This window comes from Octopus bimaculoides, chromosome 24 (genome assembly GCF_046866305.1).
Source record: "Octopus bimaculoides isolate indiv1 chromosome 24, ASM4686630v1, whole genome shotgun sequence".
NCBI classification, from domain to species: Eukaryota; Metazoa; Mollusca; class Cephalopoda; order Octopoda; family Octopodidae; genus Octopus; species Octopus bimaculoides.
In genome coordinates, this window is record NC_142951.1 from 22234923 (window position 1) to 22259922 (window position 25000).

At 36.2% G+C, this 25000-nt stretch overlaps 1 protein-coding gene across 4 annotated transcripts in view; it reads right to left on the reverse strand.

Moving 5' to 3' along the window:
* Nucleotides 1-25000, reverse strand: part of LOC106872702 (homeodomain-interacting protein kinase 1) — a 121489-nt gene that overhangs the window by 56036 nt on the left and 40453 nt on the right. For all 4 annotated transcript variants that reach the window (XM_089340971.1, XM_089340972.1, XM_089340973.1 and 1 more), the window contains exons 4-9: nucleotides 24830-25000; nucleotides 22498-22663; nucleotides 19868-20102; nucleotides 18385-18476; nucleotides 16552-16614; nucleotides 14484-14705 (exon numbers count right to left, since the gene is read on the reverse strand). The exon at nucleotides 24830-25000 is cut by the window's right edge and continues 14 nt beyond it. In XM_089340971.1, coding sequence (XP_089197097.1) covers nucleotides 14484-14705; nucleotides 16552-16614; nucleotides 18385-18476; nucleotides 19868-20102; nucleotides 22498-22663; nucleotides 24830-25000 — 949 coding nt within the window. The remainder of the gene's footprint in view (nucleotides 1-14483; nucleotides 14706-16551; nucleotides 16615-18384; nucleotides 18477-19867; nucleotides 20103-22497; nucleotides 22664-24829) is intronic.

Consider the following 25000-nt stretch of genomic DNA (forward strand, 5'->3'; position numbering starts at 1 on the left):
TATTTCTATATACAATATGTACATAATATATATATATATATATATATATATATATATATATAATGTGTATAAATTCATACACACACACACACATACAGCTAAAAGTGAGAGCATGTTTATCTGTTTGTGTGTACTGGGGAGTGTGCAAAAAATAAAAATAAAAAGTCCATTTCAGTTCAAAAATATTTAGAATAATGTTCTCTGAAACACAAGTCCTTTTACTTAAAATAGTAACTTTCTAGGCTCTGAGCCCCAAAACTTGAAGACTTATTGTTAATTCATTATATCAATGCAGCTTAAGGATTTCCATCCATTCGTAGAACAGACAGACAGTAGAAAGTAGTTTACACATGCACGAACACATAAATCAAATGCATATAGAAACACACACACAAAATATCAAATCCATACAGCTAATAGCAAACGTATGCAACCAAACACAATGATAAATAAATAGGACAAAAGGCACATACACAGAGATACAAACGTAAAGCTTATACACAGACAAATACATACACAAATTGACACACGCAACTACAAAGTGTAGTTTTTGCTTGTTTCAGTCATTAGACAGGCCATGCTGGAGCCTTGAGGAAGTTTTAGTCAAAGAATGAACCCCAGTACTTTTTCTTTTCTTTAAAGACTGGTACATATTTTATTGTTCTATTTTGCTGAAGTGCTAGGTTACAGAGTTACAGGGACATAAACACTCCAATTGGCAAGTGGTGGTGGGGGTGCAAATACAAAGACATACAGAATCACATCTGCACCTGATTTTATACACACACACACACACAACAGGCTTCTTTCAGTTTCCATCTACCAAATCCTCTCACAAGGCTTTGGTTGGCCGAGGCTATAATGGAAGACACTTGCCCAAGGTGTCATGCAGTGGGACTGAACCCAGAACCATGTGGTTGGGAACCAAATTTCTTACCACTGAGTCATGCCTGCACCTATATACTCAGACAAGACACATACATACAAGGGGTTGCTGAAAAGTTCCTGGCTTTAAAGGCATCGCGAAAGGCCTGGCTGGAGGACCAACCTTCCAAATTCTTTTGCAGGGCTTAGAAAAACTAAAGGACCGCTGCAATAAATGTGTGAATCTGAGAAGGGAATATGTTGAATAAAATCACAACTGATCCCACTGTATTTTCTTTTATCCAAAGCCAAGAACTTTTCAGCACCCCTTGTGTGTGTGTTTGTGTGTGTATATGTACACATATACACACACACACATGAAGAAGGGTTACTGAAAAGTTCCTGGTTTTAAGGGTATCGTGAAAGGCCTGGTTGAAGACCAAACCCCCTGAGTTCTTTTACAGGGCTGCTGCAATAAGTGTGTGAATCTGAGAGGAGAATATGTTAAATTGATCCTCCAAAGCTAGGAACTTTTAAGCACCCCCTCATAAGAGTGAAGTATTTTATGAATGAAAACTTAGATACAGGAATAAGCACCAGCAGCTCTTACAGTAAAATGTTGCAATAGTGAACAATTGTTTTCACATACATACATGCATGGTATACATATATAGTATGTGTGAGTTTTTGTATGTGTAAGATACAGCTCCTAGATGAGTTGGAATGCATCACCAGTAATATGGCCAGTGGTTATTATATGATTAACCATCAAACACCACTCAGGATAGGTGGACCCAACCAGGGCTAATCAGGCCCAAACTTATATACAAACAAGAATAGTTCAGCAGTATTCTTAATCCATACCATCTGGTGGCCTTCTCTGTGGCTTTGCTTGAGGGATGAATAACCCTCTTCTTTGCCACCCTTCTAAGTCCCAATCAGCCAAAGAATTGGCAGAGTGAGTGTTCTGTAAAACTGGAAAGCCCACCTCTACAGGTTTTTCCACACTATAAGTTCCAATATCATCAGATTTTGTCTGTGTGTGTGTGTGTGTGTGTGTGTGTGTGTGTGTGTGTGTGTGTGTGTGTGTGTGTGTGTGTGTGTGCATACACACACAAAGTGTTACTTCCTATTTGCTTCTATCTAGAAATCAAAGGAAATGATTACTACCTGGACATCAATGTTTCGATTTGTAGAGGGAGGGAAGAAGGGGAGGAATTAAAAGGGGTGTTACACCTGTCGCCATGTATATTTAGAAAGAAGGAAGGGGAGAAGAAAAAATCATTATTGTTGAGAAATACAGTGAGAAAAAGTTTGTGTGTGTGTAAGATAAGTAGTGTAGTTAATGTAGTAAATTTTTGATAAAAAATGCAGGAATTTTAAGCGCAAGTCTGTCAACACAACACAGACCCCATATATATATATATATATAAAACACAGACTTCATATATATATATAATTTTGGGGGTTGCTTGTGTGCATGTTTCTGTATGTCTTTTAACATATAAACAATGCAACACAGAATGTGTTGCAAAAGACAGAATCAGAATTTGTTTCAAGAACAGAAAAACACTGGTTGTTGTTGAATACATCAATGTTATCATTATAGTAGGCTTGTACTAGTCTCTGTAACTTCTAGAATGATTATTGGAATCTTTTACTTTCAGGATATAAAAAAAAAAAAACATTATTCAAGAAAACCTATACTGTATTTGTCTTATTTCATAAGTTTCATAGAGGAATAACCGCAAATGGAGTGACATCAGTATACAACCAGAGTACATATGGTGAGAATGCAGTGAAAGAATTTGCAGGAAGTAGTTTTCCTGGTTCAGAAATGAAGACTTCAGTCAAAAAGGCAACAAATGAAAGAGTAGATGGAACCAGCCTTCAGGGAATGATTCAGTAGAAATTCACAACGTATAGTTAATGCCACTCATGTTAGTATATACATACATATTAACACCCAAGTATGTTACATTAGAAAACGACACTCTGGAAGTGTATGAAATAACATAATAATCGTATTACACCAACTGGCAGAAAAATGTCTGGAGGCCAAGTGTTTCTGCTTGCATCAGCGTGTGTGTGCGTGCACGTGCGCATGCGCACATTCAGATAAATCTGTGTACCTGTGCAAACATAGATAAATACCAGTTGTTGGCATTAACTCATATCTTGATGGGTGCGAAAGGTGCTGGTGCCTGGGGTGGCTGTTCAGGCCAAGAGTGATATAGAAGAGCTGGGGGGGAGGGGGAATTTATCACAGGGGAAGGTTGGCAGGGGACAAAGAAGTGTGAGTCACTCTTTGCGTCTTCGACATCTGATCTCTGGCTCTTGGCGTTTGTTATTTTCCATCAGGACCATTCCCTTGGCAATGATATGTCACCACTTTGGGAAGTCCTTGGTGATTGTCTCCCAGTATTTGGGTCAATGTGACAGTGAAGGAGAGTGGCCTTGAGCTGGTCTTGGAAATGGAATTTGGGATGTTCTGCAAGGTCTGGTTGACTGGAGAAATACGTTTGAGGCTTACATATGATGTGTCCTGACTAGCAGAGGCAATGTCATGCCAATGGTAGCTTCAATGCTGAGCAGTTCAGCACATCTGTATATACTCACACATATAAATACACATATCAATAGCATCTTGTACACCTGATGCCGCCACCCCACCTCTTCAAACATTGCCTGTATTCCATATGACAAATTGCTCATTAAACAACAATGCTGGATCAGACTGTCAGCCAAGCACCTTTCACTCATACAAATGACAAGTTTTGCTTTTTTGGGAGTTTCCCTGTTTAGCGATTGTGATATTTTTAAGGCATAATTACTAAACAGTAAAGGATAGGGGTCAAGGGTTAAATGGGACTCAGTGTGAGATTCTATTTTAGTTGAAGCCAACAATAGAAACAGACTTGACTGCTCTCTCCACCATCAAATCAGCCATGGGTTGCATTGTAATATTTATCAACTGTTGAAATGTTAAATGTCAGATAAGTTATACAAGCACTGGGGGGGGGGGGGGGGTCGATTACATTGACCCCAGTGTTCATCTGGTATTTATTTTATCAACCCCAGATTTGCAAAAGGCGAAGTGGTCCCCAGCAGTGTTTGAACAACTCAAAATGTAAAGATGGACAAAATGCATTAAAACCAGTCACTTCCAACCCAAATAGTCTACCTGTTCTATATATTCATACTGGCCATATTTGGCCTCTCACACCTACTGTACAATGTCATTCTCAGAATAAACAATTCGATAGTTGAAATCTCAAAAGCCACGAGACAATGTATGATTAATTCAAACAATGTGAATAAAGAAGTATTGCATTCAGAGTAATCTGAATGCTAAATTCCAGCTTAATCCTTTTGACACCAATCCCACCTGAAACTGTCTTTGGGTCTATGGAACAAACTTTCTGTTTTTTGAAGTTTATCTAAATTAAAAAGCTTCCTTCAAAATTTCATGTTATGTTCCAAACACCAGCTTAACAACGGCAATTATTTAACTAAATTTTTCATTATTTTCAAAATTAATTGCAACAGAGACTGTTTTTCAACAGGAATATGACAACAAAGGGGTTAATAATGATGAAATTATTGTACTAAATTTTTCATTATTTTCAAAATTCATAGAAACAAAGACAATGGATTTCAACAGAAATATGGCAACAAAAGTGTTAAAATAACATTCTAAATGTTTCACTCTCACTTTTTCTGCTACTCTAAGCAATGAGACAAACACTTTCTCTGGTTACTTCAACTGCCTTTCACTCACTCTGTTGTTTTTCCAATATCTCAATAGCATGAGAGCAAATGAATACACGCTGCTAATTATTACATATATTATTAAATGGATACTTTATATCCATTTGCATAGTTTTATTTTGGAAAATGAGTTTTGTGCTGAAAACACCAATTCATTGTGGCATTTTCTCTGAATGTCTGCATCCAATCATATTTTATTTCAAGACATTGAAACTTATGATGGAGATGACAAAGGACACAGAGATATATGTTCCTTGCTGTACTTATGAAGACTTCTCTACCACAGTAGAATTGATACTGGTGCTGGTGCCACATAAAAAGCAGTGGTGCCACGTAAAAGGCACTGGTGCTGGTGCCACATAAAAGCTCTGGTGTCACATAAAAGGCACTGGTGGTGTTGCCACATAAAAAGCTCTGGTAGCACTCAGTACACTCTGTAAAGTGGTTGGCGTTAGGAAGGGCATCCAGCCATAGAGACAATTGGAGCCTGGTGCAGCTCCTGTCAAACTGACCAACCCATGCCAACCTGAAAAACGGATGTTAAATGATGATGATGGTACTGATGACGATAACCCAAACTTTAGCCACAGTAGAAATAGTAGCCAAGGCGGCGAGCTGGCAGAATCGTTAGCACACCGGGTGAAATGCTTAGCGGTATTTCGTCTGCCGTTACGTTCTGAGTTCAAATTCCGCCGAGGTCGACTTTGCCTTTCATCCTTTCGGGGTTGATAAATTAAGTACCAGTTACGCACTGGGGTCAATGTAATCGACTTAACCCTTTTGTCTGTCTTTGTTTGTCCCCTTGTGAGCAATAAAGAAATAAGAAATACTAATCTAAGTATTTCATTTTACATTTTATATCCTACAAGTAACAGATTCCTAACAGGAGCTAAAAGGAATGTCTACAAAACTTGGGCAAAATTAAAAAATTTATTATTAAGTGTTTTTCTTTGAAAGCACTGGCTTATAGTTTTTCTTACCCATGTTCACATCTTGTCACAGTTATACATCAGTGAAAAACAATGTACACATACACACATGTATAAAACGTGTTCTATGTATGCCCAGCCATTCTAAGCCATTTAAGAATAAAAGAAACCTGTTACACTCAATTTTCATTTACACAGACACACACACACACATATAAACACACATGCGCACACACACACAGCAGTACATATCTTATTATACATAACAAGCAAGTAGCAAATGAAGATGAAATAAAATATGATTCATGATGTCATGGGTTGTGTGTGTGTATGAGAGAGAGAGAGAAAATGAGAGAGGAGAAGAGTAGAAGAAAGAGTAAGGGGGTGTGTGACTAAGAAGGGGCAGAAGAAAGAAGTACTTTTGGAAAGAGAAAGAGAAGGATAAGAAAGACGTTGGTTTCTGTTTTCACTTTCTTCTAATGAGAAAGCAGTTATTGTATATTTATTTATAATTGTAATCATTAATTATAATTACTGAATATTTCCACAATGAACAAAAGAATGTTTGGTATGTCGCAAAATGTTAGTATTTTAGTAACTGCACACACACACACACACACGCACACACACACACACACACACACAGAGGAAAGCCTGAGAAGAAACTCTAAAGTACATTTAACTGATAGTAAACAATATCAAAACTATATAATTGAAAGCAATTATATATATACTATATATATATATATATATATATATATATAAATAAAACATATATATATATACACACATATATATATAAAACATATATGGTGGTTGTCTACTCCTTAAACAGAGTTTGACCACCTCCTGCACCTACACCTTAGCCCCTTCATGGCGTCTTATGTGGCTTTTAAACCAGACAGTGTTTTGAAAAAACACCCACACAGATTGCACCTCTGATTTGCACTACCAATACCTGCAAGTAAGTTCTGCTCATTGTGGATCCTAACATGTCTTTTAAGACCCCCATTGGATTTGCAAACCCTCTGGCACACACCACATTCAAACGTGTGCACAGACATATAATCAGAATAGCTGGATGAGGTTTGTTTTCCATGGGTTTGCAGGTGAGATTTGAGGCCAGCCAAGGACAGACATGGTCTGTCACAGACTGTGCACACAAAAAGGTCCTTGTCATTCACCTTCTCAGTCTTTACATTTTTCCTTAAATGTCTCTTGAGCCCTGCTTGCATCATCCTGGCCTCTTCAAATGCTTTCACTCCACTCCACACCCTTGTTCGTCATACACATATATATATTATATATATATATATATATATATACACACATATATATATAAAACATAAGATAGATAGATAGATAAAATATATATATATGTCCACTGCATATAATGCTCTCTACATTGAGGTGTCCTGTTTGATGATTCAGTAAGCATACACACACACATGAATATCATCCATATATCAGTCTTCTAGAGCACAGCTTCTCCTCTATTGGTGCAGCCACCTCCTCCAAGTTCAACCTTCTAAGATCAGTTTTTGACACTTTGTTCCATGTTTTCTTTGCAAATTTGCAATCTGATTTGCCAAACCATATATTCACACACACACTACACATTGTCCACGTTCAATGCCTATCTATATTAGAGTACTATTCAATACCACACTTTGTACATAAGCATCATGCATTCTGCTGGAAAGAAAACCTGTCTGTTGCCTTGCTATTATAGGCAACAACAACTTTTAACTTTTCCACTCCGTTTTTACTTTGACTACCTTGCTTTTGGCAGTGCACTTCTACTGCTGATTCTGGGCAACAGAAACTGTCAGCTACTTCTAAGGAGTTGCCTGGAAAAATTGAAAGAATTCAATTTACAGATTCTCTTGCTGCTAATCACTTCTGTACATCTACATACAAAGTTTGCATCTCTGCATCTTTTGTGTACCTCTAGTTTACAATGAATACATCATATGGATTTTCAATCAACTTCTGCTCATTGAACTTCAAGGCCTTTTTTTTCAGGTGGCAGCAGAATCCTGTCTCCTTTCATGCTAACTAAACTTTTAATTTTCACTCAGTTTATTTAGAATCATATCTCTGGTCAAATTGAGGCACTGCTTTAAAGAACTTTTAGTTAACCCCAGCATTTGTTGTGGGAAAGTAAACACACCAACACCAGTTGCCAAGCATGGTGGAGACACAGACACAAGTATATATATGACAAGCTTCTTTCAGTTTCCATCTACCAAATCCACTCACAAGGGTTTGGTCAGCCTGAGGCTATAGTAGAAGATACTTGCCCAAGTTGCCATGCAGTGGGACTGAACCTGGAACCATGTGGTAGGGAAGCAAGCTTCTTCCCAGACAGCCATGCCTAAGCTTGTTGATTCTAAACTCTTTCAAATCTCACAATTATCTTTATAAAATAAAGAACATGTTAGATTAATCTAGTCCTAAATACACAAGGCTTGAATAGAACAATGGAGATATTTTATTTTAATAACACTGTTCATCATAATTCAGGTGGATTTGGACTGATCTGGAGTCGAACAACATCAAATTACAGACAAATGTCTAACTTGTAGATATGTAAGGTTAACAAGCTTGAAGCAGCCAGGATTAGAGGGTGAAACAAGTTTTTTTCTTTAATATCTAGAACAAAGACTGGGAATTAAAAATCTAATAACTAGAGCAGAACAATTATGTTTCCAAATCAGATTAAACCAATATTCTCACAGACTTGTATAATTAAGAAGAGAAAAAATTATAAGCAAAGAGAAGTAATTCAAGTGGGCCATTGATATGAATTTTCATAAATAAATTAAAGGATGATGTACTCAATGGCACACAGAAAAAAAATATTGTTTAACTAAAATTTGCTGCCTAATTGGAGAAGGAAAACAAAAACCTAGTGGTTATGTTAGTGACTCACAGAGAAAAAAAAAAAGGATTATTAAGAAATTAAAAATTAATTTCACAATAATATTAATTCACATGCCGAGGGTAGAAATTTGATCTTCATTAGCAGACAAGGGGACAAAGTGACAGCACAGGTACTTATTAGCTTTAAGCTGGGGTGGATCAAAGGGGTAATGATAATTTGTTATAGGTAGAAAACTAACTAAAATTTTACATTTGACCAGAATTTTTGACCTATGGTTATGGCTACCACCAAAACCACCACGTTCACCATTATGCCACAACTAATGCCATTACTACATTACTACTACTACCACCACCACTACCAGTTATTTTCAGGTTAGATTTAGTAGAGAACCCTTAAGGTATTCCTTCTCTCACCAAATGTTAATCCTTCAATAAAGCCATTTGCATGTTGTTATTGGAGAAAGTTATTATTCTCAACTTAGGTCTTCACACCTCTGCAAGTATTAAGATAATTCTGCTCATCCTCATCTCACATCTGCTTTCCATGCTGGCATGAGTTGGACAGTTAGATAGAATCCACCAGATCAGAGAACCAGGTCTCTTGCTCCAGTATGATTTCTACAGCTGGATGTCCTTCCTAATACCAACCACACTTCTACAGGGTGTACTGGGTATTTTTTGTGGGACCAGCAGAAATGAGGCTGTCTTGTGACTATCAAGACTAAACAGCTCACTTGGTTGATGGGGAGTCCAGTAGAAAGGGAAGCAGTTTTATGATAGAAGGGAGAGGAACAGGTTATGCAAGGGCATGTGGAAGTAAATGGAGGAAAGAAGATAAAGATGGCTAAGAAAGGATGGGGACAAAAGATTAAGCAAAGGTTTGGAAAAGTGTGGTGTTGATGGTGAAGAGTGAGAGAGGGTTAATGATAGATGTAAGAGTGAATGTAGCGTGTGTAAGGTGATATGAATGGAGGTGGGAGGTCACTCAAAGTAGTTCAGGGGAGAGGAAGTGATGACAGGCAGTACAAAAAAAAGGAATAGCAGATTCATAACAGCAGACAAGGAAGGAATGGGAGTCAAGATGATGGATAAAGAAATGCAAGAGTGTGGGTGGGGGAAGAGCAAAGGATAAGGGCAGGGGTGAATGTGGTGAGTAGTAAGCAAAGGTGAGTTTAGTGTAGAGAATGAGGGACAGATGTCATAAAAAGAAGTGCTTCCATGGAAAGAGGGCAAATAACTGGTAGCATAAAAAATGTAGTTCTGCTCTCATTTAATTACTGCAGCAGAATAATGAGATAATTACTATATTTAACCCTCTAGCTTTTAAACCAGCCATATCTGGCCAAAATATTCTACCTGTTTTATGTTCAAATTAACCAGATCTGGCCACTCACACCTACCTTACAATGTCACTCTAAAGATAGACAAAGAAGAAAAACTTTCAAGAGGGGAGGGGCATTAGACGAGGTGATCTTGTGTCAGATGATGAAAGGTTATAATGAGACAGAAACAGGTGTCTCGTTGTAGAGGAAGTACAAGGATACCTGGTCGGGGGAGAGAGAGAGAGAGAGAGAGAGAGAGAGAGAGAGAGAGAGAGAGAGAGAGAGAGAAAGAGAGAGAGAGAGATCAGGAATGAAGACAAAAAACACAGGTACACTACTGCTGTGGAGATATATGGTTACCCAACCAGAGGGAAGTGAAGAAAAAGGAGAGAGAAGCAGGGAGGCAGCAGGATAGAGATGGTGGCAAAGTGCCAGGCATACTCACAAGTCACAAGGATCAGAATAAAGGAAGAGAGAGATATAGATGGTGACAAATGCCAGGGCATACTCTTGAAGTTTGAACGCCACAATATGAATGACCGAATACTACAAAGGAAGTGTGATTAAAGAGTGTGGATGGGGAGGTAAGAATAGTGGATGAAGCAGAAATGTGTGGAAGAGAAGATATGTAGAGACGTAGTTTGGCTTGTGGTAGAGTGTGAGAAGTTTACTTGCTAAGTGTGTGTGGGACACACAGCACCGAGTGTGTGTGTGTGTGTGTGTGTGTGTGTGTGTGTGTGTATATATCATCGTCGTCATCGTTTAACGTCCGCTTTCCATGCTAGCATGGGTTGGACGATTTGACTGAGGACTGGTGAAACCAGATGGCTACACCAGGCTCCAATCTGATTTGGCAGAGTTTCTACAGCTGGATAGAAAGAGAGAGAGAGAGAGAGAGAGAGAGAGAGAGAGAGAAAGAGAGTTCTACTACATACTTCCTCACATCCTATAAAAAAAATTCTTTTCTGTTAGCTGAGAATATTTAGCATTGTTCACTTGTTGAAAGCTACAAGGTTTCCATATGACTTGAGTGCTAACTATTCTATGACCAGTCATATATACTATGAGTCATTTATTTCAACTCTCCAAATCATATACACACACACACACACAAAACAGTGTCTGCATTTGTAACTCAACAGTCCCTTTACTATAATGTGCTGACAACAAAACTGAATCCTCTGCAAGTCAAGCAGAAACACTCACACAGCAAATCCAAAAATAATCTATCTTCAAATTTACAAATTCAGAGATATGCATGCAATCACACGTTAAGCAAAATATCATTATGTATTAATTAACCAGATAATTATTGTGCATTGAATAACCTTATGGAGTGTTGAAAGCCATTTCTATCCAATCATTGTTTTGGTATTAAAAGCTTAAACAGATTTTATTTATTTTTTTTGTATAAGGGGTCTTTGTATCAAGGGTCTCTGATAATGGACAGTTTCTTATTTGAATATGTGGGACATTTTACATGTGGGACAATAACAATCAAATCTCCCTCAAATTATATCCTGTCATCTAATAAAAAAAAAGGGGGGAAATGACACCTAAGGTAATGTAGTCCTCAGTAACCCTCAAAGTGGATATACCTTCGATCATAAGTCTGCTAGATCTGGGCTGATCAGAAGCCACATGGTTGCAAAGCTGGAAGAATGGTTAAAACTCCAAAAGTCAACATAGTTAAAGACCAAGCAAAGTTCCACACCTAAAGAAAGATCTAAAGCCTAAAGGTCAACATAACAGAGATAATCGTCATCAACATTTAACATCCTTTCCATGTTGGCATGGGTTGGACGGTTTGACAAGAGCTGCCCAGACTCCAACTGTCTGTCGTGGCTTGATTTCTACGGCTGGATGCCCTTCCGAGAGTGTGCTGGGTGCTTTTCACTATGTGGCAACAACACCTGTAAAAGACAAGCCTGTAAGTATGGATGACAGCAATATTTTCTTAGCTTGACGTGTCTTAATATCACTGTCATCCATATGTACTAGATGGTCCTTCACAGTTGTCGATGCTACATAAAGTGGTTAATATTAAGAAAGAGTAAATAAAAGTCAAAGTAGGAGTTCATAGAAAACAGAAAGACATCTTAGTGCCATCTCTGCTTGATCTGCAAGAAGGGAACAGATAGGTACTTGATACAGTGTACTCAGTGTAAACAATGGATACACTAAATATGTGGTGGGATCATGGGTGTATTAACAGAGAACCAAGACTTTAGATGCACAAAATGCTGAAGAGTAATTAGCAGTAGGAGTATCCATAAAATGAACTCCGTGGGTTACTCAAGTGATTTAATGGACATAGTTAATAGTTTCTGTACCCTAGTTGATTTAATTAGTGCTGAAAGTGGACAGCGAAAGTATAGAAACTGGAGTAAGGAAGGGTCAAGAAAATAGCAAATATTAAAAACAACAGCTGATGTCAACATCATTATCATTTGATATTCATCTTTCCATGCATCAGATGGAATTTGTTGGGGCAGATTTTCTAAAGCCAGTTGCCTTTCCTGTCACCAATGCTCACCTGCATCCAGGTAAGATACTATTACCCCATGGCCAGACATATTTTCCATAAGGGACAGGAAATGAATAACATTGCTTATATGACAATGATGCTCTTTCGTAGCCATCACATAATGTCAAAACAAGGATACACAAATACACACAATAGGCTTCTTCCAGTTTCTGTCCACCAAATTTCTCATAAGGCTTTGTTTGGCCCAGGGCTGTAGTAGAAGACACTTGTCCAAGTGTGCCATGCAGTGGGACTGAACCCAAATCTACATGGTTAGAAAAGAAGGTTTTAAACCACAGAGCCATACCTGATGTATGTAGAAGCAAATACAACTGTAGGGTCGTGAATGTAACTAAAAGTGCTGAAGGCTAACAATGAAGAGTTCTACTATAGGTGTCGATTGATCGAGAAAGAGAGAGAGAGTGGAAGATGTGGTGTGTTGAGATCTCAGCATATTGAACCTCACAAACAACAACACAGGACAAAAGAGGAATAACTGGGATACTCAGGTCTACAAAACTATAAAAAAAAAAACATGGGAAAACAGGCATGATGATTATGATGATGATGACATTAAGTCTATTATATCATGTTATTACAAATGTGGTGACTTCGTCAGAGCCTTGATGTTTCTCTACTCTGCTGAATCTCAAACAACATCTGAGAACAATGCCAGCAGCAGCAGCTGACCATTGAAGACCGAGTTCAGCAGCATAAGCTACAGTGGTATGGCCACATCATCCAGATGGGCACTGGAAGACTACCACACCACCAACTTTTGTGGTGGTAACGACCCATGCTCTAGAGAATCCAGTGCAGCACACCAAAGAAGACATGGGCAAAACAAATTGAGGAAGTCTTGAAGTCGCAGCACATCAACCTCAAGCATGCTAAGGCCAGCGCCATGGATCGGATAGCGTGGAATAACATCATTACCAGAGTCCACCATCCAGCTGCACCCATGCAATGCATCAGTTGAGAGGACAGCCTCCCACTCCAGTCACCAGCTAGAGATTTTACTTTACTTACTACATTTTATATCACTAGCCTGGATGAGAAGTGTTTTCACTCTCTACTTGGTTAGTTGACTTGCTAGAAATAAAAGTCAAAGCTCCCACAAATCACACCTGACTTTTAAAATAAAAGAAGATACATTGGACAATGTGATCCCTTATTTATAAAAGAAAAGACATAATGGTCATGGCTGGAACACCATTGCTTATATAGATCTGCTGGAGCAATGCTGACCTGATTGTTATTTGCTGGACAAGTCTCTTGCACTTAATTCATTTCTTTCTTTAAAGAAACACAAACAATTTATTTTTAACAAGTTTTGTGAGGAAACAAGAGTTCCCTATTACCTACGTTAACTTCTTTTATGGTGATTCAATTCCAACAGTTGACACTAGACAGAATAGCTCTTTATTTTGCTGAGATTTCAAGCAGAATGAAGAGTAAGAGAGGCAGAAGTATAGACAAATATAGAGGGGAAACTAACAGTAGAATGAAAAAAAAAATAATAGCAACATTAGTCATAGCCTCTATCGGCAAATAAGTTCCCAGGCTGCGATAATTTATTTTATTCCGTGAGAGAAAAGATACCTTATATTCCAGATAGAAACCATATATATATATATATATATATATATATATATATATATATATATACACATACACACACAACTAGAATACTTTATGCATACATACATATAGATAGTTTACAAGTTTGTTGGGGTGTGTGTGTGTGTGTATTTATAGATTGATAAAAAGAAGAGAACATTTTAGTTATATTGAAATTCTTTATGGACGTAAATAGCTAACAAATGGGACTTGGACGAACCTAAATGTATACAACACTTCTTGACTAAAAAAAATAACTGAGAAATTAAAACATAGTTTAGAATTATAGACAAAATTGCATTTTACTTAATAGGTGACCAAACAAACATTTGATTAATTAGTGGAATAAATAAAACGAACCCAATTAACAAGAAGTAGGAAAATATGTATATATAAACATTACAATTAATATCATTAAGACTTGTTCAGAGGCTAATAAAACACTATCTTTCTGGACCGATTTATCATAGATTCAGTGAGAAACAAATAAAACTGGATAATTTTCAATATGCAGGGAATAGAGAAAAAAGTGATATATTTTAAATAACAACAACAGCATACCAAGGGTACCACTGCAGGTGGCGCTTGCTCAAGATCTTCTCCTGCCAATACAATTGAACGGCGCCAGCTATCGGAGACAGCCTGAGTGGGTAGAGTGTCGGGAATGACAGCAGTGGCGGCAGGTTGCTGAATAGATCTTTGGGAAGTTAAAGCTGGGATTTGCTGTGGCCAAGAACTCACCACTACCTGTCTGTTTCCATGCCAGGAATTCATAGGTGCATTCTGTAAAAGAAGAGCAATGGCAACTTAATTACTTGAACATATTAAATTGAGTTTTAATTTTGTAAGTATTAGTTATTGCTCCAGCAGGGCCCCCAGCCTCTGGCTGAAACCTGTAAAAGAATGAAGGAATACTAAATCTCATCTTTAGAAATGAATGAAGTTTCAATATCTTTCTTTTATTTTTTATCTGTTTTTCAGTCATTAAACTGTGGCCATGCTGGGGCATTTTAGTGGAAGAATTTTCGTCACATTTATCAACCCCTCTCACCCTTCAACTAACTATCACACCTAGAAAGTTCCACTGGATCATGGGTGAGAGTACCAAGAAGGTATCTATATCAGATCTTGACTACAACGCTGCCTAGAACAATTAGCAAAAGCGTGGTACGTGCTACCAAAACATCCTTGGTTCCAAGTGACGGCTGTAGTAATTTTACATCAACACTTAAGTCTCAAGTGGTTTACTCTGCAGTCATTAGGGGGTCTAATTCCTGGATGGCTACATAACATCAGACTGGATTTGAACAGGAATAACAGAGTTAGCACCTTTAATCTACAAGTAAAAGTTTTTAGTTCAAATCCAACTTGCTTACTAAGTATACATCCAGGAACAAGACACCCAATAGCAGATCAAGGACGAAACTGATTGAAAAATATTGATGTAAATACTAAACATTTTTTCATCGCAAAAAATTGAAGTTAACAGTCAGTAATAAATTGGTTTATACTTCTACAATACACAAAATCTTTTAACAATTTTTTTTTTATACAGTTTCTAATAATATTTACTCATAAAAATATAATGAGACTTTCTTAAGCATGGAATGCCTATGTAGAACCAGTAGAGTAAAATATGAATTAAAGAAATCCATAGGCAAAAAATAGTTGAGAAACACTACTTTAGAAGATATATCAAATTTGCCAGAACACATAAAGACTTTATATATATATAAATTTAATGAATGGAGTAAAACGCATAGTTAACATATGCGTTTTACTCCATTCATTAAATTTATATATACTCAAGTACCCAAAATATCAAGGAGTTTCTACCTCATAAACAGGAGTTACACCACAGTTATTTTGTGATCTTTGCTACCCTGGTATCTATTAACCAATTTATTTTGTCCGAGTTATTTATTAATTAGGAGAAAATAAATACATTTAATAAAATATATATATATATATATATATACATATATATATACATATATATATATACATATATGTATGTATACATATATATATATATATATGTATGTATACATATATATATATATATATGTATGTATACATATATATATATATATATGTATGTATACATATATATATATATATGTATGTATACATATATATATATATATGTATGTATACATATATATATATATATATGTATGTATACATATATATATATATATATGTATGTATACATATATATATATATGTATGTATACATATATATATATATGTATGTATACATATATATATGTATGTATACATATATATATATATATATATGTATGTATACATATATATATATATATATATATATATATATATATATATATAATATGTATGTGTGTGTATATATATATATATATACTGTTTGGGGTTTTGCTGTTCTGTGTGCAGCTCATAAATTATAAGCATTAAATAGCTAACTACAAGCAACTGAGTGAGTTTGTCTGTGTAGAGAAAGGCAGATAACTAGATACAAAGTTCAGTGTGAGTTAACATATTTAATGTACGCAGCATTTAAGAGCTAACAATAAATATTTAAGGACCAAACAGAGGTAGATAAGGGAAGAGATGCTGAAAGAAGATTTGGTAGAGTGAAATAACTTACCGTCATGAACACTTGACCACGACCCCTGTCGATGACCGGCGTTAGATGTTGGGTAGTGACAGTCTGTAACGACAAACCGAGATTCTATTAAATATATCATCATCATTGTTTTAACACCCTCTCTTCCATGTGTGCATGGGTCAGCTGAGAGTTTATTGAGGCGAGGTTTCTGCAACCAAATGCCCTGCCCATTGCCAACCCTTACCTGTTTCCAAGCACGATAATATTTTGCCCCTAGCCAGACATACATTTTCAAAGAATATTGGAAATGAATGATATTTATTCACAACAATAAAGCAAGATCACAAGGAGTTACAAATATCCACATGCTCATACACACATACAATCATTATAACAACTTCAACCTCAGCCTTCACTGTTTGTTATAAGTCTTGAAGTGACAGACTAAATACTGTTATACTCTCATTCGGTGTAGCCAAACTCAAAGAGAAGACAATTGCTTCAACATTATTTATTGGTTGAGATTTTTTCCAATTTTTTTCCATTCTTAGTTGAAACTCCTCAAAAAGGTGGGCCTATAAGGGATTATTGAATCTATAAGAATTAATAGCCAAATCTCCCTTCACATACTTTTGATTTCTACTAGTCTGTTCAATCAGGGCTGATCTGGGTTTAACTATGTGATTATTGTTTAGGCCCAGTAACCGTTGATCCCTATATCATTACACTTGAGAAGAGGTTAATTAGTCCTTTTTTTTATTTCTGAAGTGAATATTCACTGCACCTAAATGATAATCACATTGTTATAGATAATGATAAAATAATAATAATGAAATTACTGTATACAGTGTTTAAGTATACTGCAGTTCATTAGAAAAAGTAACCAATAAGGCATGAACAGTACATAGAATATGCACAGGAAATGAACAGTGAATAAGTCTTTCAAAAGAAAATGGGTTGGAGGACATCAGGCATATCATTGGCAAATTTCAGGAAGCATGAAAGTTTTGAAGAATGTAGTGTTTTGACAGCCAACAACTGACATGGGTAGTTTCTTCCATGCTCCAGCAATAAAAAAATTGTCAGTGAAGAAACGGACACACTGGATAGTGCAGTTCTATATATGCTTGGATAAAGTGTGAAATGGTCATGTTTAGAATGCCTTTGGTCAAAGTTCTTTTTGACCAGAGAATATCTGGGGCGAAACAGCAAATTTCGTAGTGTGTCCATTGATAAGTTGAGACGATAACTGTAAGAAGAGCCACCATGTGTGACTAGGAACATCATCATCATCGTCATCGTCGTCATTTAATGTCCGCTTTCCATGCTAGCATGGGTTGGGCGATTTGACTGTGGACTGGTGAAACCAGATGGCTACACCAGGCTCCAATCTGATTTGGCAGAATTTCTACAGCTGGATGCCTTTCCTAACGCCAACCACTCCGAGTGTAGTGGGTGCTTTTACGTGTCACCGGCACGAAGGCCAGTCAGGCGGTACTGGCAACGGCCACGCTCAAAATGGTGTATTTTATGTGCCACCCGCACAAGAGCCAGTCCAGGGGCACTGGCAACGATCTCTCTCGAAAGTCCTTACACATGCCGCGGGCACAAGTGCCAGAAAGGCGATGCTGGGCACAGGTGGCTTCACGATTTCATTTATTTTTTCTTTGACAAAAATGAAAAAGAAAAACGATAGGGTGAAGATTTGATTGTATTAACAGATTGAGCGACTAACTTGAGGGTCCATTGTTGGCTCAAATAGAGTATAGATGGGAAGATGGCTAATATGTGGACACATGTCTAGTACAAAATATAATATTAGCAAGGGGGTAATGGAGAGAGAGAGAGAGAGAGAGAGAGAAAGAGTATTACCTGTGACATAATCTGTGGTTGCAGTTGTAGTGTTTGATGAGCTTGTGTAACCATAGGAACAACATTAGAATATCGATTTGGTGAGTTGAGACCTGCAATCAATAGAATATCTGTTATAGAAGACACAATGGAAGACGTATATTGAAAAATAAATAATTGTCAATGCCATTATAAAGCAACATCAACATCATCACCATCATTTAACATCTACTTTTTCCATGTTTGCATGGGTCAGACAGAACTTGTTGAAGTAGATTTTCTACGACTGGAACCCATGCTAGCATGGAAAGCGGACGTTAAACGATGATGATGATGGATGCTCTACCTGTTGCCAACACTTATCTATTTCCAAGTAAGGCAACATTTTCCCCATGACCAGATATGTTTTCATGGAAGACTGGAAATGAACAATACCACTTGTATGACGGTGATGCTTGTTTACGACCCTGATATCAACACAAAGATATACACAAACGTATCTCCGCCCCTCTCGTAATCATCATCATTTAACGTCTATTCACCATGCTGGCATGGGTTGGACACTTTGTCTGTTCTGAAATGGTTTATATGGCTAGATGCCCTTCCTAACACCAACCACTTTACCAAATGTACTGGGTGCTTTTAATATAGCACCAACAGGGGCACCTTTACGTGGTACTGGCATGGGTGTTTTTTTTATTTACATGACACCAGCATGGGCACTTTTACATGGCACCAACACAGGTGCTTTTATGTGGCACTGACACTTATGTATATATTTGATAATAGGGACAATGAAGAATTTGAACATTCAAACTTTATGCTTATTTCCAGTTATTTTATGAATAAACTATCCATTTTATTAAAACTTTCTGTTAGCTTGTTGCGTCAAATTCAACAGGTGTGTTTGTGACTTCTTTGAGTGGTGAGACGATATAGCATCTATTTCTCAGCATATGCTATATAGGCTAGAAAATTTTTCTAAGCCCTTATATATATATATATATATATATATATATATATATAAGTTAATAAAAGAAAATGGAGAAGAAAAAATATATAGTGGATACTTGGTTAAATTTATTAGTATGACAATGAAAAAGTAATACATATAAGATTCAGTATATAAGGGGTCCTGAACAACAAAATAAATAACTAAAGAAATAATCCCCAAAATCCTACATATGTTTCAATCCAGCTTTACATTTGAATCATCAGCATTCAAGCTATTCTAGATGTAAAAAAACACACATTTAGTTGGATATCTTCAGGTATAGATGTGTACACAATACCATAGACCATGCAGCACCTACACACACACACACACACACACACACATGATGGGCTTCGTTCAGTTATATCAGCCAAATCAATTCACAAGGCTTTTGCTAGCCCAGGGCTACTGAAGAAGACACCCAAGGTGCTAGGCAGTGAGACTGCACACAAGACCTCATGGTTGGAAAGTTAAGTTGTAGAGGTGTTATATGAAAAGATATAAACTTACCTTGAATGGGGGCAGGTACAACAAGGGAGGGTAATAAAGGTTGACGGAATGGATCATGTCGATTGAATTGAGTACTGTTTCTCTGTGGCGGCAGTTGCTGGTTAAGCTGTTGCGTAGCAACTTGTGGTGGCCCTGGTTGATAGGGCAGGTACGTGGTGCCTGACTGGCCTGGATACTGAAGATATGGAAGTTCTGTTGCTTGAGGAGCAGTTCCACTAAAGTTTTGAGATGCCACCTAAATCAGAAGAAAGAAGAAAAGTTATTACTGGTTAGTTCAAAAGTAATGATTAAAAACTAACATGCACAGTACAGAGGCTACTTTCAAGTGAAGCTAACATTAGTCAGTGCAGGGATACTTAATATGCAACAATACATACAAGTGAATGTGTGTGTATGTAATAAAATTCTATGATTGTTCTCAACAATCATAGAAAAGTAACAAAAGTAACTACTGCAGGGTTAATTAAATGAAATAATTAAGAAAAATATTAAAGGTAAATTAACTTTCATTAACAGACAAATCAAGGGAAATGACTGCAAATGATTTTTTAATTAAGCAGGCATTATCAGAAGATTGAGGTTATATATATATATATATATATACACACACACACATTTATATACATGTGTATATATATATATATATATATATATAATATTATTAGGGACAAAATCCAAAATTACAGGTAAAAAATCAATTTATAAAAAATTAAAATTAAATTGAGCCTTATAGATAAAGTATATATAAAATATATATAGTTTTAGGGAAAATAACCAATTTTCAAGAACTCATCGATGAAAATCCACTATCACATATAGAAAAATTAATAATTAAAAGCACAATAAATGAGTATAATATAAAGTAAAGTAAATATCATAAGATAAATATAATAAAAAGATTACACGTGTTTCATAACCAATTTTCAAATAGAAAAGAAATTTAAATCGATTAAAATCAATTGAAATTATCGAAAATAAGTTCTATTCAAAAATATAGCTACTCGTCAGATCGTAATTAGAACAATAATTAGATATATATCTCAACCAACAATAAGTACCAAATGAATTAATATGAAATACTTATTATATAAAGATAGAAAAATTATTTTAAAAATATCATAATATCAAAATAATAACCATTCAATAATCATCTCTTCATCCATAATAATAACATGTATATTATATACAAAAAACATCTTACCTAAATTATCATTGTTTTAAATTATCATTGTTTTAAATACAAGTTGAACGAAGTTTAAGTTTAAAATAATAATGAAGATAAAATTAGTACATATTTAACCGGTGTAATAGTTAAAGCTATACTATTTAAAGCTAAAGACGTTTATTTAATTATGATTAAAGATCAATTGAATAATAGAAAAATACAAGATTATTTATTTCTACAAACGTACACACATATGTATGTGTGTGTGTATATGTGTGTGTATACATATATATATATGTAAATATATAAAATCCTCTTTAATCTGATCCTCACAACTTTTATGTGCTTATACTAAATATATTCCAACTTTGTAAGCCTTAGTATACACCACCAAATAACACTCCAGTTTTCTATATACAAGAACAAAATTTCCATCTCAGATCCAAATGACTGAGGCATGTCTACCACTGAGATGGTAAAATCATTCCAAAACACTGTGTCTGGTAGTTTGTTGACATCAGTCAAAGCCTGGCATGATATGCTTTTACACAAAATATCTAGAGAGAAAAGTTCTTCTCTAAGATAAAATCCCACAGTGATTGCCATACCTATCCTAATGTGTAGGAATTCTAGTGTGTAGAAGGGTGTTCAATATAAGGATAAGGTACACACACACATATAACGGACACACACACATAACAGATTTCTTTTGGTCCCCATCCACCAAATGCACTCACAAGGGTGTGGCTAGTCTGAGGTTATATAAGACACCTACCCTCCCATGGGGCCATGCAGCAGGACTGAGCCTGAAACCATGTTATTGGGAAGTAAAATCTTAACCACACAGCCACACCTGCACCTATTGTGTATGTATATGGACAGACATTAAACGATGATGATGATATATATATATATATATATATATATATATATATATATATATATATATATATATATATATCATCATCATCATCATCATCGTTGTTTAATGTCTGCTTTCCATGCAAACATGGGTTGGACGATTTGACAAGGGCCAGCCAAGTAGAACACTACCCCAAGCTGCTATGTCCCTTTTGATAGGGTTTTTATGGTTGGATGCTCTTCCTAACAATAACCATCCTGAAGAATGGACTGGGTGTTTATATATACGAATAAGCAAATAAATTCAAAACAAGGCAGAAAAAAATTAGTACTCAAATACTGAAGGTAGAGTAATATGCTTTTATTAAAGCCAAAAAGATTTTCACAAACAATTACTCAAAGTTTCACATTACCATCCGTGACAGCTGTGATCAGAGTATGGTCACAGCTGTCTGGTAAATGGTAATGTGAAACTCCAAGTAACAGTTTGTGAAGATTTTTTTCAGCTTTAATAAAAAGTATATATATATATATATATATGAGAGGGAGGGAGAGAGGGGAGAGAGAGCGAAAGAGTGAAAGAGTGAGAAATGATTAATGTTACCTGAGGAGGCAATCCATTGATTTGGTTATTAAATGTGACTGTAATATTGCCTGTTGATGATGGCACTAAGTTAGCAACCACTGATCCACTATTCTGATTCAGATCATAAGCACTTATTGTTTGTGGTCGGCGGCAGATTTCCATACTTTGCACACTACTTTTGACTCTGGAGAAAAACAAGCAAAAACAAAAAAAAAAAAAGTTTTGTGAAGAAGAAAAAAAAAAAAAATCCAAAATACATAAAATCAATCATGGAAATTTTCAACCCCTTCCATTACCATACTTTTAACAACAAAGAATATACTGCCTACCATTTTAATTAACAAAACAATTAAGAATCTGGAGAATAAAAGAATAAAATCACCATCATCATCATTTAGTGTCCATTCTCCATGCTAGCATTGGTTTGATAGTCTGTCTGGAGCTGGTAAATTGGTGAGCTGCACAGGGCTCCAGTCAATTTGGCTTGATTTCTACAGCCGGATACCCTTCCTAATGCCAACCACTCCACAGAGAGTACAGGATGCTTTTTTACGTGTCACCAGTAGAAGTGCCTTTTACGTGTCACTTGCACAGGTGCATTTTACGTCTCACCAGCATGGATGCCGTTTTATGTCTCACTAGCACAAGTGCCTTTCGTTTGTCTCCAGCACTGGGCACAACTATGATTTCACTTAGCTTAACATGTCTTCTCAAGCAAAGCTAATCATCAAAGGTTCCAGTCACTTATCATTGTCTCTGTGAGACTCAACATCCACAGATCAAATTTCACCACCTCAGTGTTTGGCATGCTAATAAAGGACAAATATATAAGCATCGCTGAGGAAGTGCATGGATTAGTGGTTAGGGTGTTAGACTCATGATCGTAAGATTGTGGTTTCAATTCCTGAACTGGGAAATGCATTGTGTTCCTGAGCAAAACACTTCATTTCACATTGCTCCAGTCCACTCAGATGGCAAAAATGAGTAATCCTGTGATGGACCGGTGTTCCATCCAGGTGGGGAATGTATATGCCATGGAAGCCGGGAAGCATTAAAATCTCGTTTCATATACAAATTTGCAATTAATGAGGATAGCCTTGACATGGTCACTCAACACGCTTAAAATGATAGCCATATCTGCCTCTCAAAACACCTTCTCAAGTCATACTGATATATATATCACTATGACTTGAGAAGGTACCTTTACCTCCATAAAAATCACTGCATCAAGCCAGTGTGACAGAGTAGGCTCATCCAACCAGTATGATCTCAAGCTCAAATTCATGGCCTCCACATCAAACCATGGTAGGTGGAGAGAATATGCTGAGGCCTTCGTCCCATAGTAGATGGAACATAGGTAATTTGATCCAATCTAATATAAATATAAGTTGGTGGCTGGAATATTACTTAATCCTTTTTGATACAAATCCACCTTTGGCCATGCTGACTAATGTGTTTATATCTGAATTAAAATTTTCATCAAAATCTTATTAATGATATCATGAAATTTAGTAAAAGACATTTCATTAAATTCTTCCAAAATCTTGATTGCATTAACTTTTATCTTTACCTTGTTTCAGTCATTGGACTATGGCCATGCTGGGGCACTGTCTTAAAGGCTTTAGCCAAACAAATCAGAGTACTTTTAAAGTCAGTAGTTATTCTATTGGTATCTTTAGCTGAACTGCTAAGTTAAGGGAACATAAGCCATCACCTGTAGTCAAGTGGTGGGTGGGTGTTTGGGGGCAACACAAAGACACACACACATATGACAAGCTTCCACCCAGTTTTTGTCAACCAAATTCTCTCACAAAGCACTGGTTGGCCCAGAACTATAGAAGTGGGACTGAATCCCAAACCAGATGGTAACCTAAAGGAGCTTCTTTATAAAACAGCCGAAAATTAAACATATTAGCAGTCTGTTTTTTAGAAATACAATTGCAAAAGGACAAACCAATCTCTATGTTGGTGCACAAAGTAAGATTTTTACCTGCTTTTTTTTTTTTTTTTTTTTTTTTTTTTTAATGACTAATTTGTGAATGATAACATGATTAGTTTACAAGAACTTAAAAGACAGATGGATATCTTCTGAAATTTTATGTCTTCATTAATGTAATAACAAAATTTTGATTGAAATTCTAATTGAAATTTGAACACTTTAATACAGGCTGGTGTAGACTGGTGTAGACTGGTAGTAAAAGAATTAAGTAGTGTCTAGTAATTACTTGAGAAATTAAATAGTTAATTAAGAAATAATTTATAGTTTTGCAGAAAGAAAAAATAAACCATGATAGCAATACATTCAGGTAATGAAAGTCTGAAGCAGAGCAAACCAAAATAAAGAACTTACATATTACAGTGTCCATAATCTCCAAGATGTCCCATAACAACAAACAAATGATTGAGGGCTTCTCCTGGAGTGATACGACGGTCACGGTCCAGTGTTAGCATACGTTTTAATAAATCTATGAATTCTCTTCGATCTACCTTCTCAGCAACCAATTCTCGGCCCTCTAAATCT